Source organism: Pan troglodytes, chromosome 2, assembly GCF_028858775.2.
Source record: "Pan troglodytes isolate AG18354 chromosome 2, NHGRI_mPanTro3-v2.0_pri, whole genome shotgun sequence".
Classification (NCBI taxonomy): Eukaryota; Metazoa; Chordata; class Mammalia; order Primates; family Hominidae; genus Pan; species Pan troglodytes.
Genome location: NC_086015.1, coordinates 186200406 through 186225700, shown reverse-complemented (window position 1 = coordinate 186225700; position 25295 = coordinate 186200406). Strand labels below are relative to the sequence as shown.

At 40.5% G+C, this 25295-nt stretch overlaps 1 protein-coding gene across 2 annotated transcripts in view; it reads left to right on the top strand.

Moving 5' to 3' along the window:
• The window catches only part of MCCC1 (methylcrotonyl-CoA carboxylase subunit 1), an 83784-nt gene that overhangs the window by 49666 nt on the left and 8823 nt on the right, over nucleotides 1-25295 (top strand). For both annotated transcript variants that reach the window (XM_516898.7, XM_009446912.3), the window contains 6 exons: nucleotides 4373-4500; nucleotides 8184-8367; nucleotides 10801-10910; nucleotides 12498-12714; nucleotides 15855-15941; nucleotides 24126-24175. In XM_516898.7, the coding sequence (XP_516898.3) occupies nucleotides 4373-4500; nucleotides 8184-8367; nucleotides 10801-10910; nucleotides 12498-12714; nucleotides 15855-15941; nucleotides 24126-24175 (776 nt within the window). The remainder of the gene's footprint in view (nucleotides 1-4372; nucleotides 4501-8183; nucleotides 8368-10800; nucleotides 10911-12497; nucleotides 12715-15854; nucleotides 15942-24125; nucleotides 24176-25295) is intronic.

Here is a 25295-nt window from a genome sequence, read left to right as displayed (position 1 = left end):
AAACCCCTGAGCTCAAGCAGTCTTCCCACCTTGGCCTCCCAAAGTGTTGGGATTACACACATGAGCCACTGCACCTGGCCCTAGGTTCTCTCTTTCTTGTAGGAGTTTTGACAGATTGTGTCTTTGAAGGAATTGGTTCATTTCATCTAGGTTATCAAATTTGTGGGCATAGAATTATTCATAATATTTCTTTATTATCATTTTAATGTCCATGGGACCTGTAGTAATAGACCTCTTTTTGTTCCGTTACTAGCAATTTGTATTTTCTCTCTTCTTTTTTTCTTAGTTAACCTGGCTAAAGGTTATTGTGTTTTTGTTTCTTTTCTTTTTTCTTTTTTTTTTTTGAAACAAAGTCTCATTCTGTCGCCAGGCTGGAGTGCAATGGTGAGATCTTGGCTCACTGCAACCTCCGCCTCCTGGGTTCAAGCAATTCTCCTGCCTCAGCCTCCCGAGTAGCTGGGAACTACAGGTGCACGCCACTACACCCAGCTAATTTTTATATTTTTTTAGTAGAGATGGGTTTCACCATCTTGGCCAGGATGGTCTTGATCTCTTGACCTTTTGAGCTGCCCGCTGTGGCCAAGGTTACTGATTTTATTGATCTTTTCAAGGAACTGGTTTGTGTTTTGGTGATTTTTTTCTATTGATTTTCCATTTTCAATTTCATTAATTTTTGCTTTAATTTTTATTATTTCTTCTGCTTACTTTGGATTTAATTTGCTGTTCTCTTCTCATTAATTAAAATATAAGCTTAGATTCTTGATTTTGGTATTTTCTTTTCTAATATATACATTCAATGCTATGAATTTCCCACTAAGCACTGCTTTTGATGCATTCTACATATTTTGAAAGTTGTATTTTTATTTAGTTGAGAATATTTTAAATTTTTTCTTGAGATTTCTTTATTGATTCAGGTGTCATTTAGAAGTGTGTTGTTTAATATCCAAATATCTTAGGATTTTCCAGATATCCTTCTGTTAGTGATTTCTAGTTTAATTCTGTTATGTTCTGAGAGCAGACACTGTTATGATTTATATTCTTTTAAATTTGTTAAGATGTGGTTTATGGTCCAGAATGTGGTCTATCCTGGTGAATATTCCTTTCTAGCTTGAGAATGTGTTCTGCTGTTGTTGGATGAAATAGTCTATAGATGACAGTTGTATCCAGTTGATTGATGGTGTTGTTGAATTCAACTATGTCCTTAGTGATTTTCTGCCTGCCGGATCATCCATATCTATTTAATAACAGATGGGTGTTAAAGTCTCCAACTGTAATAGTGAATTAATCTATTTCTCCTTACAATTCTTTTTTGCTACATATATTTTATGCTCTGTTGTTAGGTACATGCATGTTAAAAATTGTTATGTCTACCCTTTTATCATTGTTTAATGCCCCTCCTTATCCCTGATAACTTTCCCTGCTCTGAAGTTTGCTCTAAAATTAAGATGGCTACTCGCACTTTCTTTGGTGATAGCATATTCTTTGTCTGTTTTTACTTTAAGTCTATAAGTCTTTAAAGTGGATTTCTTGTAGATAACATATATTTGTCTTTTGTTTTTTAATCTACTCCAACAATCTCTGTCTTTTAATTGGTATATTTAGACATCAACATTTAAAGTGATTGTTAATATACTTTGATTAATATTTACCGTATTTATTATTGTTTTCTATTTATTCCCCTTGTTTGTTCCTATTTTTATCTTTCAGACTTTTTCTGCCTTTCATGGTTTTAATTGAGCATCTTCTATGATCCAATTTCCTCTCCTTTTTTAGCATATCAAGTACAGTCATATGCTGCATAACACCATTTTATTCAATATAACAATGGTTCCATAAGATTAAAATGCAGCTGAAAAATTCCTATCCAGTGACATTGTGGCAACTGTAACATCATAGTGCAATGCATTACTTTCTTTAGGTTTAGATATATGTAGATACACAAATACCACTGTGTTACAGTTGCCTACAGTATGCAGTAACATGTTATTATTGTTTCAAATATTACTTCTGTTCCTTCCTTTCTTCTCCTTCTGGTATTCTCGTTCTGCGTAGTTAATACCCTTTGTAGTTGTCTTGCAGTGCTAGGTATTGTTCTGTTTAAGGTTTTTTTTCTCACTGTTTTTCAGAATTGGAAGTTTCTGTTGTCATAACCTCAAGTTCAGAGGTTCTTTCCCTGCCATACCCAATGTACTAATGAGCCCATCAAAGCATGCTTCATTTCTATTAGGGTTATGGTTTTTTTTTTTCAATTCTAGCATTTCCTTTTTATTCTTTCTTAGAATTTTCACCTCTCTGCTTACATTATCTATCTGTTCTTGCATGTTGTCTACTTTTTTCATTAAAGCCCTTAGCCTGTTAATCACAGTTTAGAATTTCTGTGTCTGATAATTCTAACATTCCTGCCATACCTGATGCTTCTTCAGTCTCTTCAAACTGTGTTTTTTGCCTTTTAGTATGCCTTGTAATTTTTTGTTGAAAGATGGACATGGTGTACTGGGTAAAGAGAATTTTGCTAAACAGGCCTTTGGTAATGTGATAAGGCTGGAGGGGGCATGTTCTATTGTCCCATGATCAGATCTCAGTCTTGCTGAGCCTGTGCCCCTGGTGTGTGAACTTCACCAGTGCTTCCTGGTATGTTTTTGTTTTGTTTTCCCCCACCCCTTAGGGTGGACAGGATGTCTGGCAAAGGCTGGAGTTGGGTATTTCTCCTCCCCCAGTGAGGTTAGGCTCTGATAAAATCCCAATCGTTTAGGCTCTGATAAAATAGTTTTTCTCAAGGGTAAACCTTGAATGTTTTGGTGTATTTCAAAGTGGTTTCATTTCCCTTCTGAGCTGGAAGCATGGGAGGATTTTTCTCTGATATTCACTGTGAAGACCTGGTAGAGCTCCTGGAGGTAAAACTCACAAAAGTGTGAGGTCCTCCTGTAACTGGGTCGCCTTGGAGTTTTTAACTCTCAGAGTTGTCCACACTGAGCTACCAGGAATTTGTCAATTACAGCTCAGGCTTCTCCTCATGGCATCTCTGTATCTGCCTGTCAGTTGTCTGTCTCCCTGGTTCTGAGGACAAGCAGCTTGCCCTGTGACCTGATTTCTCTGACAAATTTAAAAATTGTTGATTTTCAGCTTGTTCAGCTTTTTACTTGATAGGACAGAGTGGCAGCTTCTAAGCTCCTTAGATGCCGGATCAGATTGATTTTCAAATTGATTTTAAGCTGGGCACAGTGGCTCACACCTGTAATCCCAGCACTCTGGGAGGCTGAGGCAGGTGGATCACTTGAGGTCAGGAGTTCAAGACCAGCCTGGCCAACATGGTGAAACCCCATCTCTACTAAAAATACAAAAAAATTAGCTGGACATAGTGGTGTGCGCCTGTGGTCCCATCTACTCAGGAGGCTGAGGTGGAGGAATCGCTTGAACCCGGGAGGCAGAGGTTGCAGTGAGCCAAGATCACGCCATTGCACCCCAGCCTGGATGACAGAGTGAGATTCCGTCTTAAAAAAAAAAAAAAAATTGATTTTAAAATCCACTAATGGATTGTGACCACACTTTTAAAAACAACTTTACATTGTATTCACTTTAAGCTAAGAGAAAAACACAGAAACACAGAAGACTACAAACTATATGATTTCATTTATATAAAATTCTAGAAAAACTATAGTGACAGAAAGCAGATTGGTGGTTTCCTGGATCCCAGGGTTTAGTGAAGGGACTGATTCCAAATGGGAACAAGGGAACTTTTTGGATGATGGAAATGTTCTGTAGTTTCATTGTGGTTCTGTGATTGTATTCAATTGCTAAATCACATGTCTACACTTAAAATAGTTACAGTTTGTTGTCTAAAATTAAACCTTAATAAAGTTAGGGGAAATTTTTTAGAGCTTAATAGAATGCCAATAGATATTAACATAAGGTTTAGTTGCCAAACAATCTTTCAATGGGTTACCAGCAAAAGGACTTTAAAAAGAAATTCCTAGGAGCCCACAATCAGGGAAAAAAAAGTTTTCTTTTTCTCCATGGGGTTAGGGTGAGATGGGATGTCATGGTATGAGGCTCCCAGGATCTTGGTGCTCTGAGGCAGTAACATGTGGTCCACCCTTGTTCTCACTGTTACAAGCTGAAACGGATTCATAATTTGGGCTTACCATTTGCTCACAACCCCAAATATACTTTTCCGTTGCCAAATTTCATGCAGCTCTCTATTTTTGACTAAGATTCATATGCTGCTGCAAATGGGAGATGTTTTCTTCATGAAATGCAAAGTGTTACCATTGAATGAAGACAGCGGTAAAACTTGATGTGATGCATCATGGAAGATTTTGGTTTGCTACTGATTATACACTATTGAATATGACCATTGTTTTTTACCTTTTAGGGACTGTGGAGTTTATTATGGACTCGAAACATAATTTCTATTTCATGGAGATGAATACAAGGCTGCAAGTGGAACATCCTGTTACTGAGATGATCACAGGAACTGACTTGGTGGAGTGGCAGCTTAGAGTGAGAATATTTTTTCTATTAAAAATCAGCCTTGGCTGGGTGCGGTGGCTGAAGCCTGTAGTCCCAGCACTTTGGCAGGCCAAGGCAGGTGGATCACCTGAGGTCAGGAGTTCGAGACCAGCCTGGCCAATGTGGTGAAACCCTGTTTCTACCAAAAATACAAAAATTAGCCGGGTGTGGTGCCGGGTGCCTGTAGTCCCCGGTACTCAGGAGGCTGAGGCAGGAGAATCACTGAGCCTGGGAGGCAGAGGTTGCAGTAAGCCAAGATCGCGCCACTGCATTCCAGCCTGGGTACTCCATCTTAAAAAAAAAAAAAAAAGATCAGTCTTGATGGGAGGGATGTGAGGGCTGAAAAACTACCTAAATGGTACCGTGTTCACTGTTTGAGTGATGGGTTCATCAGAAGCCCAAATCCCAGCATTATGCAAAATACCCATGTAGCAAACATTCACGTGTACCACCTGAATCTATAATTCAACAACAATGACAACAACAACAACAACAACAAAACAGTCTTGAGAATAGGTTACTACCTTCTGGCCTCCTAAAACAGGTGTCATTTTGGACGGGGTTCAGTTCTTGGTGGTTATGAGGACAGGAAGATGGGAGGTTAAAAGTGAAGCCACATTTGATGCTGTAGCTTTTTTTTGGCACTTTAGGGACTCAGATTCACTTCCCCCTAGGCCCGGCCAGCCAGCAGGTGAGATTGTGTCACAGGGGCTTGCTCACAACCACATCACCTCAAGGTCAAAGCCTCATGGTCTACCTAAGGCCACAGCATTCTGGGCCAGGCCATCATTCGGTTTCAGATCAGGGCAGATACTAGGCAAGATGAAATGAGCTAAGGCAGAGTTGGGAATGAAGAGCCAAGGAGATGGTCTAGAATGATCCAAGTAAAGTGCGGATTTATGGCTGTTGCCGGCCCATGAGTAAATGTTCATTCAGAGTAAATGTTTGGAAACTTTTAAAGCATTTTGGCATTGCTATGACATGCCTACTGTATTTTTCAAACATGTAAGTTTATAACTGTTCTTTTACTATGGATAGTTTGAGAAGCACTGGTATAAACCAGAATTCCACAAAACATACTTCTCAAATATTAATAATAGCTTAGTCTGTTTTTGTTCCCATAAGAACAATAGATTTTACTTTAGCCTTCTTTTTCCTAACATGAAAAAAATTTGTTAAGTAATATAGACGGTCCTGATATATGTAGGATTCTTGGTTCCTTATATATCCTGCATCTAAATTGTTTTTTTCATGGTGTGACGCTAAAATCTTGATTATTTTGGTAATTTTATCTTTTCAGAACTTCTGTAGATAATAATATGATACTCCTTTTGTTGGTTCCTTGGGGGTGATTGGTGGTTTTAATTGAGCCAAAAGGTTCTTCTAGGGCTCTATATCCTAGGGTGTTAATGAAAACCAGGCACAGCAAGCTAGTAAGTTTTAGTGAGTGTCAAGAAAAACTGTAGTGGCTTTGGAAACTTCTGGAAGGAGTATTTATATTTCCAGAATTCAAGGAAAAGGAGGATAATTTTTCTGAAGCAGTAAATCAAGAGAGTTTCAACTTTGGAAATCATAAGAGAAAAAAAGGTTTCTAAGGATTAAGGAAGGAGAAAGCTTTTGGGTATTAAGGAAACCAGCAGACATTTATTTCTTGTAAGAGCTTGTCAAGGCTCTTCAGAAAGAGAAGCCAGCTTTTATCATCTGGGGAGGGACACTAGAACTTAGGGAAGCTGCTGGACCTGGTTTATAGAGTTCAAGGCATTTGGCATCTGGCCTTCAAACAGAGGTAAAACAAAGGGGCTCACCATTTGGTGAGTCAAGAGTCTAAGCTCGAGGACCTGCCTGTGCAGTCAAGCCTTCCTAGAACAAGGGTTGAATGATGACTGATGTAAGTGTCCTGGGTTCAGGCTGCAGATACAGATAGTTAACAGTGTTCAGGGAAAGCTGGTGAAAATGTCAAGGTTAGGGGTTCCGGAGAGCCAGTGTCAGCCTGAGAGAACTCAAATGGCACATATCTCCAAAGACCCAGAGGCGTGATTGGGGCCTGTCTTTTCTGGGCTCAAGTGGAAGCCAAGCTTGGAGGAAAATGGACAGGCAAAGACAAGTCAAGGTGAACACAAGAGACAGAGTTTTGCTCTTTTTGCCCAGGCTGGAGTGCAATGGCGTGATAGCTCACTGCAACCTCTACCTCCCTGCAACCTCTACCTCCCGGCTTCAAGCAATTCTCCTGCCTCAGCCTCCCGTGTAGCTGGGATTACAGGCGTGTGCCACCATGCCCGGCTAATTTTTGTGTTTTTAGTAGAGACAGGGTTTCACCATGTTGGCCAGGCTGGTCTTGAATTCCTGACCTCAGGTGATCCGCCTGCCTCGGCCTCCCAAATTGCTGGGATTACAGGCATGAGCCACCACACCCGACCCGGAATTATTTATTAAAACGTTAAAAAACTGGTTCCAAGTCTATTGTGAACAGTGCTGCAATAAACATACACATGCATGCGTCTTTATAGTAGAGTGATTTATAATCCTTTGGGTATATACCCAGTAATGGGATTGCTGGGTCAAATGGTATTTCTGGTTCTAGATCCTAAGGATGGAATGATAATAGGTAACATAGTGCTGACTGTATGCCAGACACTTTTCTCTGAAGCATGGAAAGCTTAAGAAACTTGTCTAGATGACAAAGTAAGTATAGAGACAAAATTTGAACCTAGGCAATCTGGCTGCAGAGCCTGAGGTGTTTTCAAAATATACTGCCATAAAGGCATTTAACTTAGTTCCGTTTCCTTTCATTCTTAACTGCTGTGCATCCTGATCTTTCATATTTACAGATTCAGAAAAATGAAACTTTTGCTTCTGTTTTATACTTACCGGTTTAGTTCAATGTCATGCTAAGTTACTTAGAGTCTAGATTTTCCTGTATCTATATTGCTTTCTCAGGTTGTCATTTTCTCATCTTGGAAAAAAACTTAAGAGTAAAGAGAGAAAGTGCAATGTGTCCTCCAATAGCCATTTCCAATTTATACTAGTTAATTGAAGAGAGTGATTTGTTGTATTGGTACATAATAACTAAAATAGTAATAATTATAGTAACAACAAACAATAGTGATCACCCTGTTTGTAATCTGGTATCATGCAGTACATATCAACATAACAAAATTGAAAAACCATCATTTTCCCCTTTCTGTTTTGCTTTATCACCCACTTACTGGTGAAGATTACAGCGTAGGATGACAATGTCAGCTACACTTTTTGCTTGGCTGTGAATCTAGTCCTAAACACTAATAATATACTATTTTTTTAAAAAAATTGATTTGGGAATTAAGTGCTAATGTTTTAAATGAAAACTGAGAGTGTGTTGCCAGTAAGAAGTTTTGGTTTTGATTATATTGAACAAACACTGATTTTTATATTTGTAAGTTAGCCATCACTTTGCCTGCTTTTGCCATTTAAAAACTCCGATACCCCAAATGATAGACTGTTGCCAAGCTGCATCTGTTTTTTAATTTTTTGTTTTGCCCAATACTCAAATGAGTAGACAAAATAATAGTTTTTATTTGGCTGCATTGCAAAACCTAAATGTACATTTTACCTAGAAAAAAAGCAAGACCATTGATTTACTAAGTCTGGTAGCCGCTATACGGTAGATTTCATAAGAAACACTATTCTATTGCCAGATTGCAGCAGGAGAGAAGATTCCTTTGAGCCAGGAAGAAATAACTCTGCAGGGCCATGCCTTCGAAGCTAGAATATATGCAGAAGATCCTAGCAATAACTTCATGCCTGTGGCTGGCCCATTAGTGCACCTCTCTACTCCTCGAGCAGACCCTTCCACCAGGATTGAAACTGGAGTACGGCAAGGTAAAGTGAAAGAAAATGAAAAGTCTCACTCTTTTTAAGTTTTTAGTACATTATTGTTTTTGGACACATTCTTATCCCTGAGTCTTACAGAACTGTCTAGCATATTTTAAAATAAAGAATTTAAGTGATTTCTCAGTAACCATTACTTTTTGCCTCTGGAATTGTTATTTTTAAAGAATAACGAGTATTTTTCAACAACGGACTCCTTTTTTTTTGAAATTCAGCAGTACTTGGTCAAACCTAACCAGGAAATATTTTGTGTGTACTGTTCTTGACCTTGCCTCATTCCGAAAATGATTTAAGATGACTGATATCTGCTATGCACAAGGCAGACTGCCTTCAAAGGACATAAAGTCAAGTTGGAGAATTAACACATAAACTTAGTATAAGCTAAACAATAAAAAAATTACAGTAAAGAAACAGTGGAAGAGCTATCACAGTTCAGCATATGATTAATAACAGTGGTCATAACTAGTGATTATTTAGGACTTCCTACTTACAGGCACTGCTCTAGGTGATTTTTCTACTTGTGTTCCTTTCACCATGAGAAGTACCCTGTAAGTAGGCATTATTATCATCCCTGTTTTCTAGATGAGGAAACTGGAGCACAGAAGAGTTAAGTGACTTGTCCAAGGTCATCCTTGGAGCCAAGATTCAGACCCAGGCAGTCTGGCTCCAGAGTCAGTGCTCTGAGTCTCCACGGTCTCCTGTCATCTTAATTTCAATTGCTGGAATAAGTTATACAGTGATGGGATATAGCAGTTCTCAGGGGTAAGAGGTCACACTAGACTGATATAATTAGGACAAGTTTTTTGTTTGTTTGTTTTTTTGTTTGTTTTTGTTTTTGAGACAAGGTCTCACTCTGTGCCCAGGCTGGAGTACAGTGGTGTGATCTCAGCTCACTACAACCTTTATCTCTCTGACTTAAGCAGTTCTCAGGCCTCAGCCTCCCTAGTAGCTGGGATTACAGGTGTATACCACCATGCCTGGCTAATTTTTTTTTTTTTTTTTTGTATTTTTAGTAGAGACAGGTTTTCACCATGTTGGCTAGGCTGGTCTCAAACTCCTGGCCTCAAGTGATCTGCCCACCTTGGCCTTTCAAGGTGCTGGGATTACAGGGGTGAGCCACCATGCCTGGCCAGGACAAGTTTTTAAGAGGATGTCTGGAATGGATTTAGATAGGTAGATTTAAACAGCATAATGAAGAGTGAAGAAAAGAGAAAAAGGTATGTTTGAAGAATAGTAAGAAAATATATGACTGGAGACATGGGTTGAAGGCAAATCCTAGTGTCCTGAAAGCCAAAATGAGGATTTAGGTCTTCTTAAAAATAAATTGGCAGCATTTTGAGAGCTCTGGATAAGCCACAGCAAGATTTGGTAGTTAGTAGACTTTTTAACTTAGCAAAGCATCTTAACTCTGCTTGCCCCACCGGTTCTTTCCTTTTCTTTTTTTTTCTTTTTTTTTTTCTGAGATGGAGTTTCACTCTTGTTGCCCAGGCTGGAGTGCAATGGCACGATTTTGGCTCACTGCAACCTCCACTTCCCAGGTTCAAATGATTCTCCTTCCTCAGCCTCCCGAGTAGCTGGAATTACAGGCACCCGCCACCACGCCCGGCTAATTTTTTGTATTTTTAGTAGAGACAGGGTTTCACTATGTTGGCCAGGCTGGTCTTGAACTCCTGACCTTGTGATCTGCCCACCTCGGCCTCCCAAAGTCTTGGGAGTACAGGCGTGAGCCACCTGTAGGCACCTCTAATCTTATCAACGAGGACTCTGGGGTTCAAAGAGGTCAAGTGACCTGCCAAAATCATGGAAAGACCCTGCAACAATGTTCTTTTCAACACACCACATCCTTTCTACTTGAACCATTTCTAACCAGTGGAATGTGCCCTGGTTCAGATTCTTGTTCTCTAGGACTGTAACCATCCCAGTGATGATAGCTGCCATTGGTTTATCAGCTTTGCCAGGTATGGCACTTGTCACTTTATTGTCACTCCTCCCAGCAACCCTGCAGGACAGAGGAATTATTAAACTTGCTTGACTAGTACGGAAACTGAAAGAGTGGAGGGGAGGGGAATGCTAAGGGCAGAAATGAGGGGAATGTGAGAGGGTGGAGGGAGATTGTGTTGACTTTGAAAATGAGAAGGGAAAAGAAGCTTCAGAAGAAGATAGGACAGGGAAAGCCAGCTTGTGTGCCATTGAATCACCACGTTAGGGCCTGGTGCTGTTGGGTGGCCCACCTCGTTACACCTGGCGAGTTTTCAAAGCCCTCTGAACCTCAGGGTCCTCATGAATAAATTTGTGTTGTTGTTATTTATCATGCAGGGGTTTATGAGGATTAAGCGTGAAATGTACATAACAAAATGTCTTGCTCGTTGTATTTTATTCCTTCTTGTTTTGACTTGAAGAGGTTACCGTGGTTTTCAATTTCAGGAGACGAAGTTTCCGTGCATTATGACCCCATGATTGCGAAGCTGGTCGTGTGGGCAGCAGATCGCCAGGCGGCATTGACAAAACTGAGGTACAGCCTTCGTCAGTACAATGTGAGTGATCTGAGACCGTGCCAGTGACCTTGATGTGTTTGGTCAGCACCAGAGGTCAGCCTTTGTCTTTGGCAGGGCCTTGGTCTCGTCAGCATATTTTCTATTTCCATCAATTGCCCAAACAAAATAGTTTCATATGGGAGAATTTTGCGTGGGCCAGAACAGGGTTTGAGGACTTCTTCATTTCAGTTACAAAAGAAAGATTGCAGAAGTAAAATTGTTAGTGTCAGTGCTATGCTTCGGTGAAATCCTATTCACTCTGTAGATAAGGCCAGCTATACATGGTACCTTCGTAGGTTTTTTATTTTTCCTAAGAGCTGTCCACAGTAGAAAATACTTAGGAAATAAAAGCAGATGTTTTCCTGAATGTTGTTTTCGCTACCCAGTATGCCTACAGTCCAGTAGTTTTTCTCTAAAGTAAAATAATTATGTTCAGTTTCATCCCTTTAATAGAGTTTGTTATTTTTCTGTAGAACATTAATTTCCTTGGTGCAGAAAGTCCCATACCACATTGATTTGGCTCATAGAAGGATTTATTAACCCAGTTATTCAACTTATTGTTAATAATTGATCAAAGCTCTGGTCTCTGTGGCTGCAACCACACTGGCCGCCTCACCGCTTCTGAGACTCACTCAGCATGGAGCCATGCATTCCTGTCCAATCTTCCAGAATGTTCTTCCCCCACATGATTGCAGGGCTCCCTCCTGACTACCCTGCTCTCCTGCTCTGAGCCCTTTCCCAGGCTGCCCCATTTAAAGTATGACCTTTTGTTATTCTTTATCCTCTTAGCCAGCCTTCATTTTCTTCATAGCATGTAACATTATATTCAATACCTATTTACAGATATTGTTACTTGTTGCCCTAGAATGTAAGCAGAGACTGTGAAGGCAGGGACATCATACGTTTTGTTCCTCACTATGTCCCCAGTGCCTGGATCAGAGCCTGGCACTTAAGAGATGCTCAGGAAATGGCTGTTAAATGAATGAAGGAATGGATGAGTAAATGAATGAACCCAAAGCTCAGATAGCTGGTTTTACTTTTGATCCCATTTATTGGTGTATTTGGGTTAATTTTATACCTTTTAAAATTTTTGTATCGGTATATAAAATTTGGATTTTATTGTTGGAAAGAAGCTCTTTTGAGGGCATTTAATCCTATCCTCTCCCCAGTATAGCAATCCAGCTTGCTGTTTGCAGTCTTCCTATTCTGTGGAAGTGTTCTGAGCAGCAAGTCTTCGATACCTTGCAAATGAATTTCATTTATGTTTCTTAACATTTATTATGTTCCTAACCTGAGTCAAGTAAGTGCCTCGGTATTTCCAGCATCCTCTTTGTCATATTAAAATGTAATTTTTAGTGTCAAGTCCAGATGGATATAGTAATAGTGGATGGACATAGTGATAGTGAGATGGTTTTTTGTGTTTTTTTTCCTGAGAATTGTCCTGTTGCCACATGGTACCTTAGTAGGTTTTTTATTTTTCCTAAGAGTTGTTCACAGTAGAAAATACTTAGATAAAAACAGCAGATGGTTTTCTGAACATATTGTTTTCCCCACTCAGCAGGAACTGGGGGTTTATTCTCTTCCTAGATTGTTGGACTGCACACCAACATTGACTTCTTACTCAACCTGTCTGGCCACCCAGAGTTTGAAGCTGGGAACGTGCACACTGATTTCATCCCTCAACACCACAAACAGTTGTTGCTCAGTCGGAAGGCTGCAGCCAAAGAGTCTTTATGCCAGGCAGCCCTGGGTCTCATCCTCAAGGAGAAAGCCATGACCGACGCTTTCACTCTTCAGGCACATGGTATGGAAGGCTTTTCTCTTTCCTCTGCTTGTCAAGTTTTGCAAATCATCATTGAACATGCTTTTCTTTCTGTATGGCACACTGACCTCTCTTTTCTCCTCTCAGTGACTGACACCATTCTTTGCAGATGTGTTTTTTAGTATGAAGGAAAGCTCTTCACTTACCATGGATGCACCCATATAAACACTGTTTAACCCATTAACTGAGTGTAACTAATCACCTAACATTGTAGAAATGGATCTCTTTGGCCAGGCGCGGTGGCTCACGTCTGTAATCCCAGCACTTTGGGAGGCCAGGGCGGCTGGATCATGATGTCAGGAGATCAAGACCATCCTGGCTAACACGGTGAAACCCCATCTCTACTAAAAATACAAAAAATTAGCTGGGCGTGGTGGCACGTGCCTGTGATCCCAGCACTTTAGAAGGCCGGGGCGGGCGGATCATGATGTCAGGAGATCAAGACCATCCTGGCTAACATGGTGAAACCCTGTCTCTACTAAAAATACAAAAAAATAAGCTGGGTATGGTGGCACGCACCTGTAGTCCCAGCTACTCGGGAGGCTGAGACAAGAGAATCGCTTGAACCCGGGAGGCGGAGGTTGCAGTGAACTGAGATCACGCCACTGCACTCCAGCCTGGACAACAGGGTGAGACTTCATCTAAAAAAAAAAAAAAAAGGAAATGGATCTCTTTTCAGTCAAACGCTTGTTCTCCCCGCATCCTACACTAATTTCTTATCACTTCTTTTGTTCGCCACTCCTCATAGCCCTACTTTGTTTTGTCCTCTGTACCTGCAGCAACTCCCTTTGTCCCAGAGTCTCAAGACAATCTAAGACTGGAGACTTAGATTCCCTAGGGTTACCCATGACTTATTGTCGAATTACTTCCGCTTTTTCCATCCTGTGATTGAATGTCTACTTAGAGACTTCATAGTGTCATAGAATCCAAGCATAGGAAGGGCCATAGTGGGGTTCATCCTGGCTACCACACATATGCATTGCATCCCTACCCCAGCACACCCACTAAGCTGTTGCCCAACTTCTTCCTAACACCTTGGGAAACTGGAAGTTCATTACCTCATCAGGTAGCTTATAGTTTCAGTCAGTTCTCCATTAGAAAGTTCTGCCTTTAAACCAAACACCGCATGTTCTCACTCATAGGTGGGAATTGAACAATGAGATCACTTGGACACAGGGTGGGGAACATCACACACCGGAGCCTGTCGTGGGGTGGGGGGAGGGGGGAGGGATAGCATTAGGAGATATACCTAATGTAAATGACGAGTTAATGGGTGCGGCACACCAACATGGCGCATGTATACATATGTAACAAACCTGCACCTTGTGCACATGTACCCTAGAACTTAAAGTATTTAAAAAAAAAAAAAGTTCTGCCCTTTAAATTGATACAAAATCTCAGCTTTCGCATACTTTTTGCATTTCAGGCTAGCTCTGACTTTCGGAGCAAACAGAATTTTAAAAAATCTGATCTATTTTTCTCTTTTATTGGTAATTATTATATTACCCTATACAGTTTGAGCATCCCAAATCCCCAAATCCAAAATGCTCCAGAATCGGAAGCTTTTTCAGCACTAACATGATGCTCAAAGGAAATGCTCATTGGAACAGTTCAGATTCCAGATACTTGGATCAGGGATGCTAAGCCAGTTAAATATAATGCAAATAATCCAAAATCCAAAAAAAAAAAAAAAATCTGAAATTCAAAACACTTCTGGTCCCAAGCATTTTGGGTAAGTGATACTGAACCCGTATTATTATAGGATCCTATCATTAGAATCTTTAATTTCTGAATTCATTTAGATTCATTCAAGATAGCTGTATTGAAAGCTTAAAATGTAAAATGTTTTAAGTCCCAAAAACTGCATCTTTAGAAGATTTGTGCTCTATCCTCATTTTATCCTTTTACATTGAATGAAAATGCATCTAAATATGTCCCATGTGGTATTCCTGAGCCTGAACTTAACGTTTTTAGAATGGAGCGTTGTCTTACTGTGACCTTCCTTTTGAAAGTTTATAATTGGTACAGATATGAGGTTCAGAATAAATTGCGTCAGCTTAGCTATGCTGAAGCTCCTGGATATTGTCCAATAGAGGATACACACCCAAATGCCTATAAGGGGCCAGGCGCGGTGGCTCATGCCTGTAATCCCAACACTTTGAGAGGCCCAGGGTGGGTGGATCACTTAAGGTCAGGAGTTTGAGACCAGCCTGGCCAACATGGTGAAACCCCATCTCCACTAAAAATAGAAAAATTAGCCGGCTGTGATGGCACCCACCTGTAATCCCAGCTACTCTGGAGGCTGAGGCAGGAGAATCACTTGAACCCAGGAGGTGGAGGTTGCAGTGAGCCAAGATCATGCCACTGCACTCCATCCTGGGCGACAGAACGAGACTCGTCTCAAAAAAGAAAAAAAAAAAAGCCTATAAGGGCTGGGCCAACAACATAAAAACATAAAAGAGTAAAAGAGGCCAGGTGAAAGAAAAATAGTGAATAGTAGAGACTGGTGACCTGGAATGAATTTGCCCCATCAAAAGGTGGTGACTGTGGTACAGTTTATGCCACTATGGGATTAGAGTTTAGATTGCAAATATTCAGATTCTTCAATAGAAGCTAGAATTTTTCACATGAAATTTCAAAAGATGTAAACAAAACTATCCCTTTAAACTTAAAACAACAAGAAGAACAAAAAAAGCACATCTGAGCTGCCAGTTTAGGATGTGTGTTTTTTTGTTTTTTTTTTTTGAGACGGAGTCTTGCTCTGTCGCCCAGGCTGGATCCAGTGCAGTGGCGCAATCTCGGCTCACTGCAAGCTCCACCTCCCGGATTCACGCCATTCTCCTGCCTCAGCCTCCAGAGTAGCTGGGACTACAGGTGCCCGTCACCATGCCCAGCTAATTTTTTTGTATTTTTAGTAGAGACGGGGTTTCACCGTGTTAGCTAGGATGGTCTCGATCTCCTGACCTCATGATCCGCCCGCCTTGGCCTCCCAAAGTGCTGGGATTACAGGCGTGAGCCACTGTGCCCGGCCAGCACTTGCATTTTATGTTTTCTTTTGTAAGGTGTAAATTTCATAGGCTTGATACTCATAAGTTTGTTACTGAATTTTAAATTTTTTCTAGATCAATTCTCTCCATTTTCGTCTAGCAGTGGAAGAAGACTGAATATCTCTTATACCAGAAACATGACTCTTAAAGATGGTAAAAACAGTAAGTAATGTTTCATTAAAAGAGAAATGTGAGTCATAGAAATGTATCACATTAATCTGAAAAAGAGGATTCCAGCCTGGCCATGATCAGTCAGTTACATTTTTTAAATGCCTAGGCTAAACATTGGAGGGAAATATGCCAATATAATAGAATTGATTGGCTCTGGGTAGTAGAGTTGATGGTATTTGCTTTTCTTCTTTACACTTTTTAAAAATTTTGTAAATATTCTAAAAATATGTCATAAAATAAACATAGCAAAACAGCTGAAATGAAATATGCCAGAATGTTAGAAATATGCCAAAAAAACCTCTTTTTCCCCAATTCTTTGTACTTTTTTTTTGCTTTGCAATTTTTCTGCAGCGAGAATGTATTACTTTTAAATAAGAAAAACAGTTTTCAAAACTATGTCAGAGAGGGACGATTACCCACTGCCCATGCAGTGTTTCAGGGGTTTCAGGTGGAAGTGGGTCACTGCAGAGCTGTAATTTATTAAGTGCCTTATCTGATGTAAGTTTTTATCTTCACAACGTAAATGAGGGGGAGTCGCTGTTATACCCACGTATGGAAGATGAAAGCATGGATGGTAAGGCACAGAAGTGAAGTAGTTTAGTCAAGGCTAGTGAGTGGCAGAACTAGGATTCACACCCACTCTTTGTGACATTGACTCTTAGGCTGTTTCCACCACTTTTCCAGTAGAAAATTGATTTTTGATTGTAAACTAATTTGAGTTGGCTCGACTTAGGGACTGATTTTCTTTAACTGATGTCAAAAGAGGCTGACGCTTAAGCCAGAAGGCAGTTTATAAACTTTTGGCTGGAGCAGCAGCAGGACCAGAATTCTACAATAGCTGGTCACTGTATCCCTTCTGCTGTGAGACAGTTTGCGTGGGAGGCCCAATGGGCAGAGTCAGAGCTCAGAATCCTGGCTAACCTTGAATGTGACATGTCATTGAACTGTGACAGTTCTGTTATAAAAATATGCCTCCCAGGTAGAGCAGAATACTTTCGCCAGCTGATCACAGAACGCTCTTCCTTGGACAGAGGAAAATCTCTTTTACTTCACCTCTATGAAGACACTCACCCAGTAACAAATTTTTTTTTTTTTTTTTTTTTGACACAGACTCTGGCTCTGTTGCCCAGGCTGGAGTGCAGTGGCACGATCTTGGCTCACTGCAAGCTCCACCTCCTGGGTTCGTGCCATTCTCATGCCTCAGCCTCCCGAGTAGCTGAGACTACAGGCACCCACCACCACGCCTGGCTAAGTTTTTGTATTTTTAGTAGAGACAGGGTTTCACCGTTTTAGCCAGGATAGTCTCGATCTCCTGACCTCATGATCCACTCACCTCAGCCTCCCAAAGTGCTGGGATTACAGGCGTGAGCCACCATGCCAGCCAGTAACAAATATTTTGTTCACACAAGTTTATTGGGTTACAGCTCTTCGTTATTTTTCAATCCTTAGCCTAGATGGTCATTATCTTAAGTGCATTGGGCATATTGTCAAGCCTTTATAATGAAAATTTGCAAACATCTTTATATAGTAGCATTCTGCAAATGGTTAACCCATCCATTTATGCTCATTTCATCCTAAAAAATACAACCCCCCAAATCTGGAAGTATCTTATTCTAGACTCCTGTATGCTAAATGCAAATATCAAAAGCGGTAAAGTTTCACTGGCTTCTTCAACCTGAATTGAACAGAAGAATTACATATGTGATTGTAATTCATATAGGCCAACTGTGTTATTTGGCATGGCTCTTCACTAAAGCACCAAGCACTGATTTGAAGTATGTTGCATTTTTTGGAATTAAAAAAAGTTTTCATGAAAAAATAAATACATAATTGAAAAGCCAACATGATTGCTGTTCACTACACCCTTTTGGCAGTATTCTATGAAAATAATCCAAGTCTGTATGTAAGAGCTTTCAGAAAATGTTACATAGCTAAGTCTCCAAAAAATGCTAATAAGCAATGACCACAATTAAATAGAATGCATGAAACAGGAAGCTTAAGAGACCAGGCTGGTCACAGCGGCTCACACCTGTAATCTCAGCACTTTGGGAGGCCAAGGCGGGAGGATTGCTTGAGGGCAGGAGTTTGAGATCAGCCTAGGTGACATAGTGAGATCCTGTCCCTATTTATAAAATAAAAATTTTTAAAAAGGAAAAAAAAAAATAAGATACCAGAAGTGCCAGGCACGGTATCTCCCGCCCGTAATCCCAGCACTTTGGGAGGCTGAGGCAGGTGGATCACGAGGTCAGGAGATGGAGACCATCCTGGCTAACATGGTGAAACCCTGTCTCTCCTAAAAAGTACAAAAAATTAGCCAGGCATGGTGGTGGGCGCCTGTAGTCCCAGCTACTCAGGAGGCTGAGGCAGGAGAATGGCATGAACCTGGGAGGTGGAGCTTGCAGTGAGCCGAGATCGCACCACTGCACTCCAGCCTGGGCGACAGAGCGGGACCCTGTCTCAAAAAAAAAAAAAAAAAAAGGTGCCAGAAGCATTTATGAGTCCAAAGCAGAAGCAACTTATAGTGACCACAGTGAGAATGACCAACTATTTTAAGTATTCAAGGCTTGCAAGCTATTCTTACTTTGCTACTAGAGGCCACGTTTCACAGAACCCTGCCCAAACTCAATGATAATAATAGCTAAGATTTATTGAGTTTTTGGTTTATGTCAGATACTGTATTAAACACTTTCCAAAGATTGTTTCATTTGCATTTTCAGAACAGGCCAATGAGATTGGTGTTATTGTTAGTGTGAACTTTATAAATTACTAATCTCTCTGAGCCAAGGTCAAGGCTCAGAGAGATTAGTAATTGTCCAAAAGTCACACCAGAAGTTATTGGTGGAGTCAGGGTTTGAACCCACACTCCAGGATACACGTGCTGACCTAATACTGCAGGTGCCACACTTGATACCTTCTTAAATGCATGAGAGGATGTTTAAGGTCCTCTTGTACGTGACAAGAGATATCTAGGGTAGGAGTTTTTTTGGTAGTGTCTTTACTGTGATCTGTTGGCATTCGCGCCAGTTAAATACATGTCGTATTTTATAAATTCAAAGAAAATGGCTGTGGTGTAACTGGAGGCACTTTCTGATAAGAAGAGTAAAAGCCTGTTGACATGATATAGGGTGGAGAGTTTTATTCATTCATACATTCAATACAAAGTTTTTGATAAAATAGATATGCCAAGTGATGTGGAGAAGAGAAGGAAATGTCTTTGTCCCTGCTTTTTTTCTGTTAAGGAATTTGCCATTTGGAAGTGTGTATGTTGAGAAGCTGGAGAGCATAATGGTCAAGAGTGCGGGCCCTGGAGTTCCTGTACTTTAGTATTTGACTTTTGTGAACATTTTTATTTTGATAATTTTTCTGAAACAACTGATAGAGAGGAAAATCACTCTTTGTAAACCAGGATGAGGAGAGAATCATAGTGGGTGTTTTGTATGCAGAAGGCTAAATGTTCAGAGGAGGGAGAAATTAAGCTGCCCAGGCCAACTCTTCCCAAGGACAGTGAGGCTGATGTGAATGGGCAATGGGGTTTCTGTGCTGTGGCAGGGCACCGGCAGCGTAGTGAAGGAGAAGCGTGAGCACAGAGCCATAGTGCAGGGAAAGCTGGGGGCATACATGGGGAATGTTTTTTTGTGTGTATTGGTTTTTTGTGTTTTGTTTTGAGACGGAGTCTCTCATTCTGTTGCCCAGGCAGGAGTGCCGTGGTATGATCTCGGCTCACTGCAACCTCTGCCTCCCGGGTTCAAGCGATTCTCCTGCCTCAGCCTCCCAAGTAGCTGGGACTACAGGTGTGTGCCACCATGCCCAGCTAATTTTTGTGTTTTTAGTAGAGATGGGGTTTCACCATGTTGGCCAGGCTGGTCTCGAATTCCTGACCTCAGGCTATCCGCCCACCTCGGCCTCCCAAAGTACTGGGATTACAGGTGTGAGCCACCTCCCCGGGCCTAGAGAATGTTAATTGTCCCACTTTCCTATTTGGGTGGAGCATCAGGCCGTCCATGGAGGAGAATGGTAGGAAATAAGACTGAGAGGGTGGGGCCTCCAATATCAGGCCAAGTATTTGGAATGGGGTCGGAACATCAGCTCTGACTATTGAGATGAGAAGCAGGAAGACCCCAGAGGACCTCCTCAGATTCAGCCAGGCCTGAGGCAGTGGGGCCTGAGGCAGGGTAGAGCAGTAGGAATGGAAGGAAGAGATGCATGGGACAGGGAAGAATTTGGCAGCTTTGTAGTAACTGTCCCTATTTATAAAATAAAAATTTTTAAAAAGGAAAAAAAAATAAGATGCCAGAAGCATTTATGAGTCTAAAGCAGAAGCAACTTCTAGTGACCTCAGTGAGAATGACCAACTATTTTAAGTATTCAAGGCTTGCAAGCTATTCTTTGCTACTAGAGGCCATGTTTCACAGAACCCAGCAGTGGAAACTGTTGCATGTGAAAAGCGAAGGAGTACGAGGCATGGATATTGCATGTGGAAAACAAAGGAGGATGAGGCAAGGATGACAGGTTTCAAGCCTGGATGACAAGGAGCATAGGGATGCCAGTCAGGGAGCTCACAGGTCTGGAGAAGAAGGTAGAGGGAGATGATTTGTTGGCCCCACCATGTTCGTCTTAAGTCACCAGTGGAGCATCCAGCTGGTAACGATAATAATCGGAGGTCACCTGGAGAAGGAATGTCAGGGCTGGAAACAGATTTGAGCTGGCAGCATCAAAATGATCATTGAAGTATCAGAAGCAGACAAATTGATTTTGACCTATATATTCTACCCCACAAAACTTTAGGTTTTCATCTCCTCGGATAATCAACCATTTCCATACTCATGTAATCTAGGCATACTCTGGAGTTATTACAGGTTTGGTTCCAGACCACTACAATAAAGTGAGTCAAAGTTTTTGGTTTCCTCATGCATATAAAAGTTGTGTTTATATTATACTTTATTGTGTACCAATAACATTATGTCTAAATAAAAACAATGTATATACCTTAATTAAGAAATGCTTTATGGCTAAAAAAAAAAATGCTAATGATTATCTAAGCCTCCAGTGAGATGTAATCTTGTTGCTGGCAAAGGGTCTTGCCTCAATGTTGATGGCTGTGATTGATTTATAGTGGCAGTTGCTGAAGATTGGGGTGACTGTAGCAGTTTTCATAAAATAAGACACCAAGGAGGTTTGCTGCATCCGCTGACTCTTCCTTTCATGAAAGATTTCTCTGCAGCATGCAGTGCTGTTGAGATGCAGCAGTTCAGTCACATCTTCAGGCTCCACTTCTAGTCCTAGCTCCCTTACTATTTCTACCACATCTGCAGTTACTTCCTCTGCTAAAGTTTTGAACCCCTAAAAGTCATCCATGAGTCATTAACGTCTTCTAAACTCTTGTTAATGTTGATAGTTTGACCTCCTTCCATGAATCACAAATGTTCTTAATGGCATGAAGAAGGTTTTCAATTTACTTTGCCTAGATCCATCAGAAGACTCACAATGTATGGCAGCTATTGCCTTACAAAATATATTTCTTAATAAGACTTGAAAGTTGAAATTACTCCTTGATCCGTGGGCTGCAGAAAGGATGTTGTCTTAGCAGGCATGAAAACATTAATCTCCTTGTATGTCTCCATCAGAGCCCTTGGGTGGTGACTATGTGCATTGTCATTGAGTGATAATATTTTGAAAGGAATCTTTTTATCTGAGCACTATTGAGTAGGTCTCAACAGTGGGCTTAAAATATTCAGTAAACCATGATGTAAACAGAAGTGCTGTCATCCAGGCTTTGTTCCATTTATAGGGCACAGGTAGATTTAGCATCATTCTTAAAGGCCCTAGGATTTTCAGAATGGTAAATGAGCATTTAATTCAACTTAAAGTCACTGGCTGCATTAACCCCTAGAAAGAGAGTCAGCCTGTCCTTTGAAGCTTCGAAACCAGGTATTGACTTCTCCACTCCAGCTATGAAAGTCCTAGATGGCATCTTCCTCCAATAGAAGATTGTTTTGTCTCCATTAAAAGTCTGTTGTTTTTTGTAGCCACATTTATCAATTATCTTAGCTAGATCTCCTGGATAATTTGCTGCAGCTCCTCTGTCAGCACTTTCTGCTTTATCTTGAACCTCATGAACCAGTCTCTGCTAGCTTCAAATATTTTTTCTGCAGCTTCCTCACTTCTCTTGGCCTTAATTGAATTGAAGAGAGTTAGTGCCTTGCTCTGGATTGACTTTGGCTTGAGGGAATGTTGTGGCTGGTTTGATCTTCTATCCAGACCACTAAAACTTCTCCATATCAGCAACAAGGCTGTTTCACAGTATTTATTATTATCATTATTATTATTTTAGAGATGGGGTCTTGCTTTGTTTCCTAGGGTGGTCTCAAACTCCCAGGCTCAAGCAGTCCTGCTTTGGCCTCCCAAAGCACTGGGATTACAGGCGTGAGTCACTGCTCCCAGCCCAGCTATTTCACCTTTTTATCCTTCATGTGTTTACTGGAGTAGCACTTTTAACTTCCTTCAAGAACTTTTCCTTTGCATTCACAACTTGGTGGTTTGGCATCAGACGCCTAACTTTTGTCTTATCTCAGCTTTTGACATTCCTTCCTCACTAAACTTAATCATTTCTAGCTTTTGATTTAAAGTGGGAGACATGTAACTCTTCATTTGACCACTTATAGGCCATTGTAGGGTTATTAATTAGTCTAATTTCAATATTGTATTGCCTCAGGGAATAGGGAGACCCATAGAGAGGGAGAGAGACAGGGGAATGGCTGGTCAGTGGAGCAGTAAGAACACACACAATATTGATTGAGGAAGTTCTCTATCTTACATGGGCGCAGATTGAGGCACCGTAAAACAATTATAGTAGTAATATCAGAGATCGCAGATGACCATCACAGATATAATAATTTAAAAGTTTTAAATATTGTAAGAATTACAAAAATGTGACATAGAGACATGAAGTGAGCACATGCTGTTGGAAAATTATGCTTGACATGGTGTTGCCACAAACTCAATAGGTAAAAAACATAGCATCTGCAGAATGTGCAATAAAGTGAGATGTGCCTGTAACATGAATAATTTATTAGGTGTATATAGTCTTACCATTTCTAAAGCATTTTCATATTTGTTTAATAATTGTTACATTTTTATACCCATTTAATGGCTCAGAAAATCAAGGCTCGGAGATTTAGTGAGTCAAGATGACAGAGGTGATCAGGTGGCAGATTCCATTCTCAACCAAAAACTTCTCTTTACCAATTCATTGCATTTTTTTTTTTTTCTTGAGATGGAGCCTCACTCTGTCACCCAGGCTGGAGTGCAGTGGTGCGATCTCAGCTCACTGCAACCTCCACCTCGCAGGTTCAAGCTATTCTCCTACCTCAGCCCCCTGAGTAGCTGGGATTACAGGCACGTGCCGCCATGCCTGGCTCATTTTTGTATTTTTAGTAGAGACCGGGTTTCACCATGTTGGTCAGGCTGGTCTCAAACTCCTGACTTCGTGATCCCCGCTCCTCTGCCTCCCAAAGTGCTGGGATTACAGGCATGAGCCGCCGCACCTGGCCTGCATTTTTAAAATTATAATACTGCAGCCTTTTTGTTGAGGGAAAAATACGTAAAATATTCGACAACCTTAAAATATCTAAAACTCAAGCCTGGATGTGGTGACTCATGTCTGTAATTCTAGCACTTTGGGAGGCCCAGGCAGATGGATCACTTGAGTCCAGGAATTCAAGACCAGCCTGGGCAATATGGTGAAACCTCATCTCTACAAAAAATCAAAAAATTAGCCGGGCGTGGTGGCACGCCTGTAGTCGCAGCTACTTGGGAGGCTGAGGTGTGGGGATCACCTGACCCCAGGAGGTTAAGGCTGCAGTGAGCTGTGATTGCACCACTGCAGTCCAGTCAGGGTGACAGAGTGATACCCTGTCTTAAAAAATAAATCAAAATAAAAATAAAACCCCTGAAATTCCATTTTAAAAAAGAAAAGTTTGAAATTCATCTTTATTGGTACTAGCTTGACAGATGCTTTTCTAACAAAATACTTCATTTCCAAGAAGTTCAAAGTTGTTGATTTTCCTTTGAATAGTTGGTTGTCTTTAGGTTGAGAGTGAGATTCTTTATATCTCGGTTATTAAATAAATGAATGTCTTCTAATTTTTCTTCATTTTTTTCCCTTTTTCCATAAAGATGTAGCCATAGCTGTAACGTATAACCATGATGGGTCTTATAGCATGCAGGTAAGCCTTACTGGTTTTGTTCTACAGTGCAGAGCTGAATCTGACCGCTTTTATACTGAATAGGGTCTTTCACTCTCTGGTTTCCCTTAAGCCTTTGACTATTATGACTGTAGTTAAGAGAATATCTTATGCTTTTATTTCAGACCCAATTTGGGGAAATTACCCCCTATACAGTTTCTAACTGATTGTTTACTCAGTTGGGCTGTGATTCCTTTAAGAATAAAAACTTGGCAAAAAGTAAAAGCTCAAATCAGACATTCACAAGCCCCTAAAGTGTGTGCATGTATTTACATCAAAAGCAGCAGTTTTCAAATTTTTTGTCTCAGGAACTGTACACTCTTTAAAATACCCACCAGAGCACTTTGGTTTGTGTTAATTATATCTCTTGATATTTACCATTTAGACAATTTAACTGAGAAAATTTAATTTCTAATTTTTTAATTGTGGTGAAATACACATAATGTAGAATTTACCATTTTAACCATTTGCATTCAGTGCATTCAAGTTGATATGTAACCATCACAACCATCCATCTCCAGAACTTCTTTCTTCTTGTGAAACTAAAATTCTTACTCACTGATTAAACAGTTAACACTCCGTTCCTTCTTCCCCCATCCCCTGAGAACCACGATTCTACTCTCTGTCTCTATGAATTTGACTACTCTAGGTACCTGATATAAGCGGAATAATGTAGTATTTGTCCTTCTGTAATTGGCTTATTTCACTTGGCACAGTGTCTTCAAGGTTCTTCCATGGTGTAGCATATGTGAGAATTTCCTTTTTTTTTTTTTTTTTTTAAGGGTGAAAAATACTCTGTTGTATGTATATACCACATATTCTTTATCCATTCAGCCATTAATGAACATTCGGGTTGTTTCTAGCTTTTGGCTATTGTGAATAATGCTGCTATGAACAGGGGTGTACAAATACTTCTTTAAGACCCTGTTTTTTGTCCTTTGGATATATATCCAGCAGTGGAATTGCTAGATCATATAGTGATTCTGATTCTTTGAAAAACCGCCATACTGTTTTCCATTGCAGCTGTAGCAGTTTACAGTCCCATCAACAGTGCACAATGGCTCCAATCTCTTCACATCCTTGCCACTACTTATTATTTTCT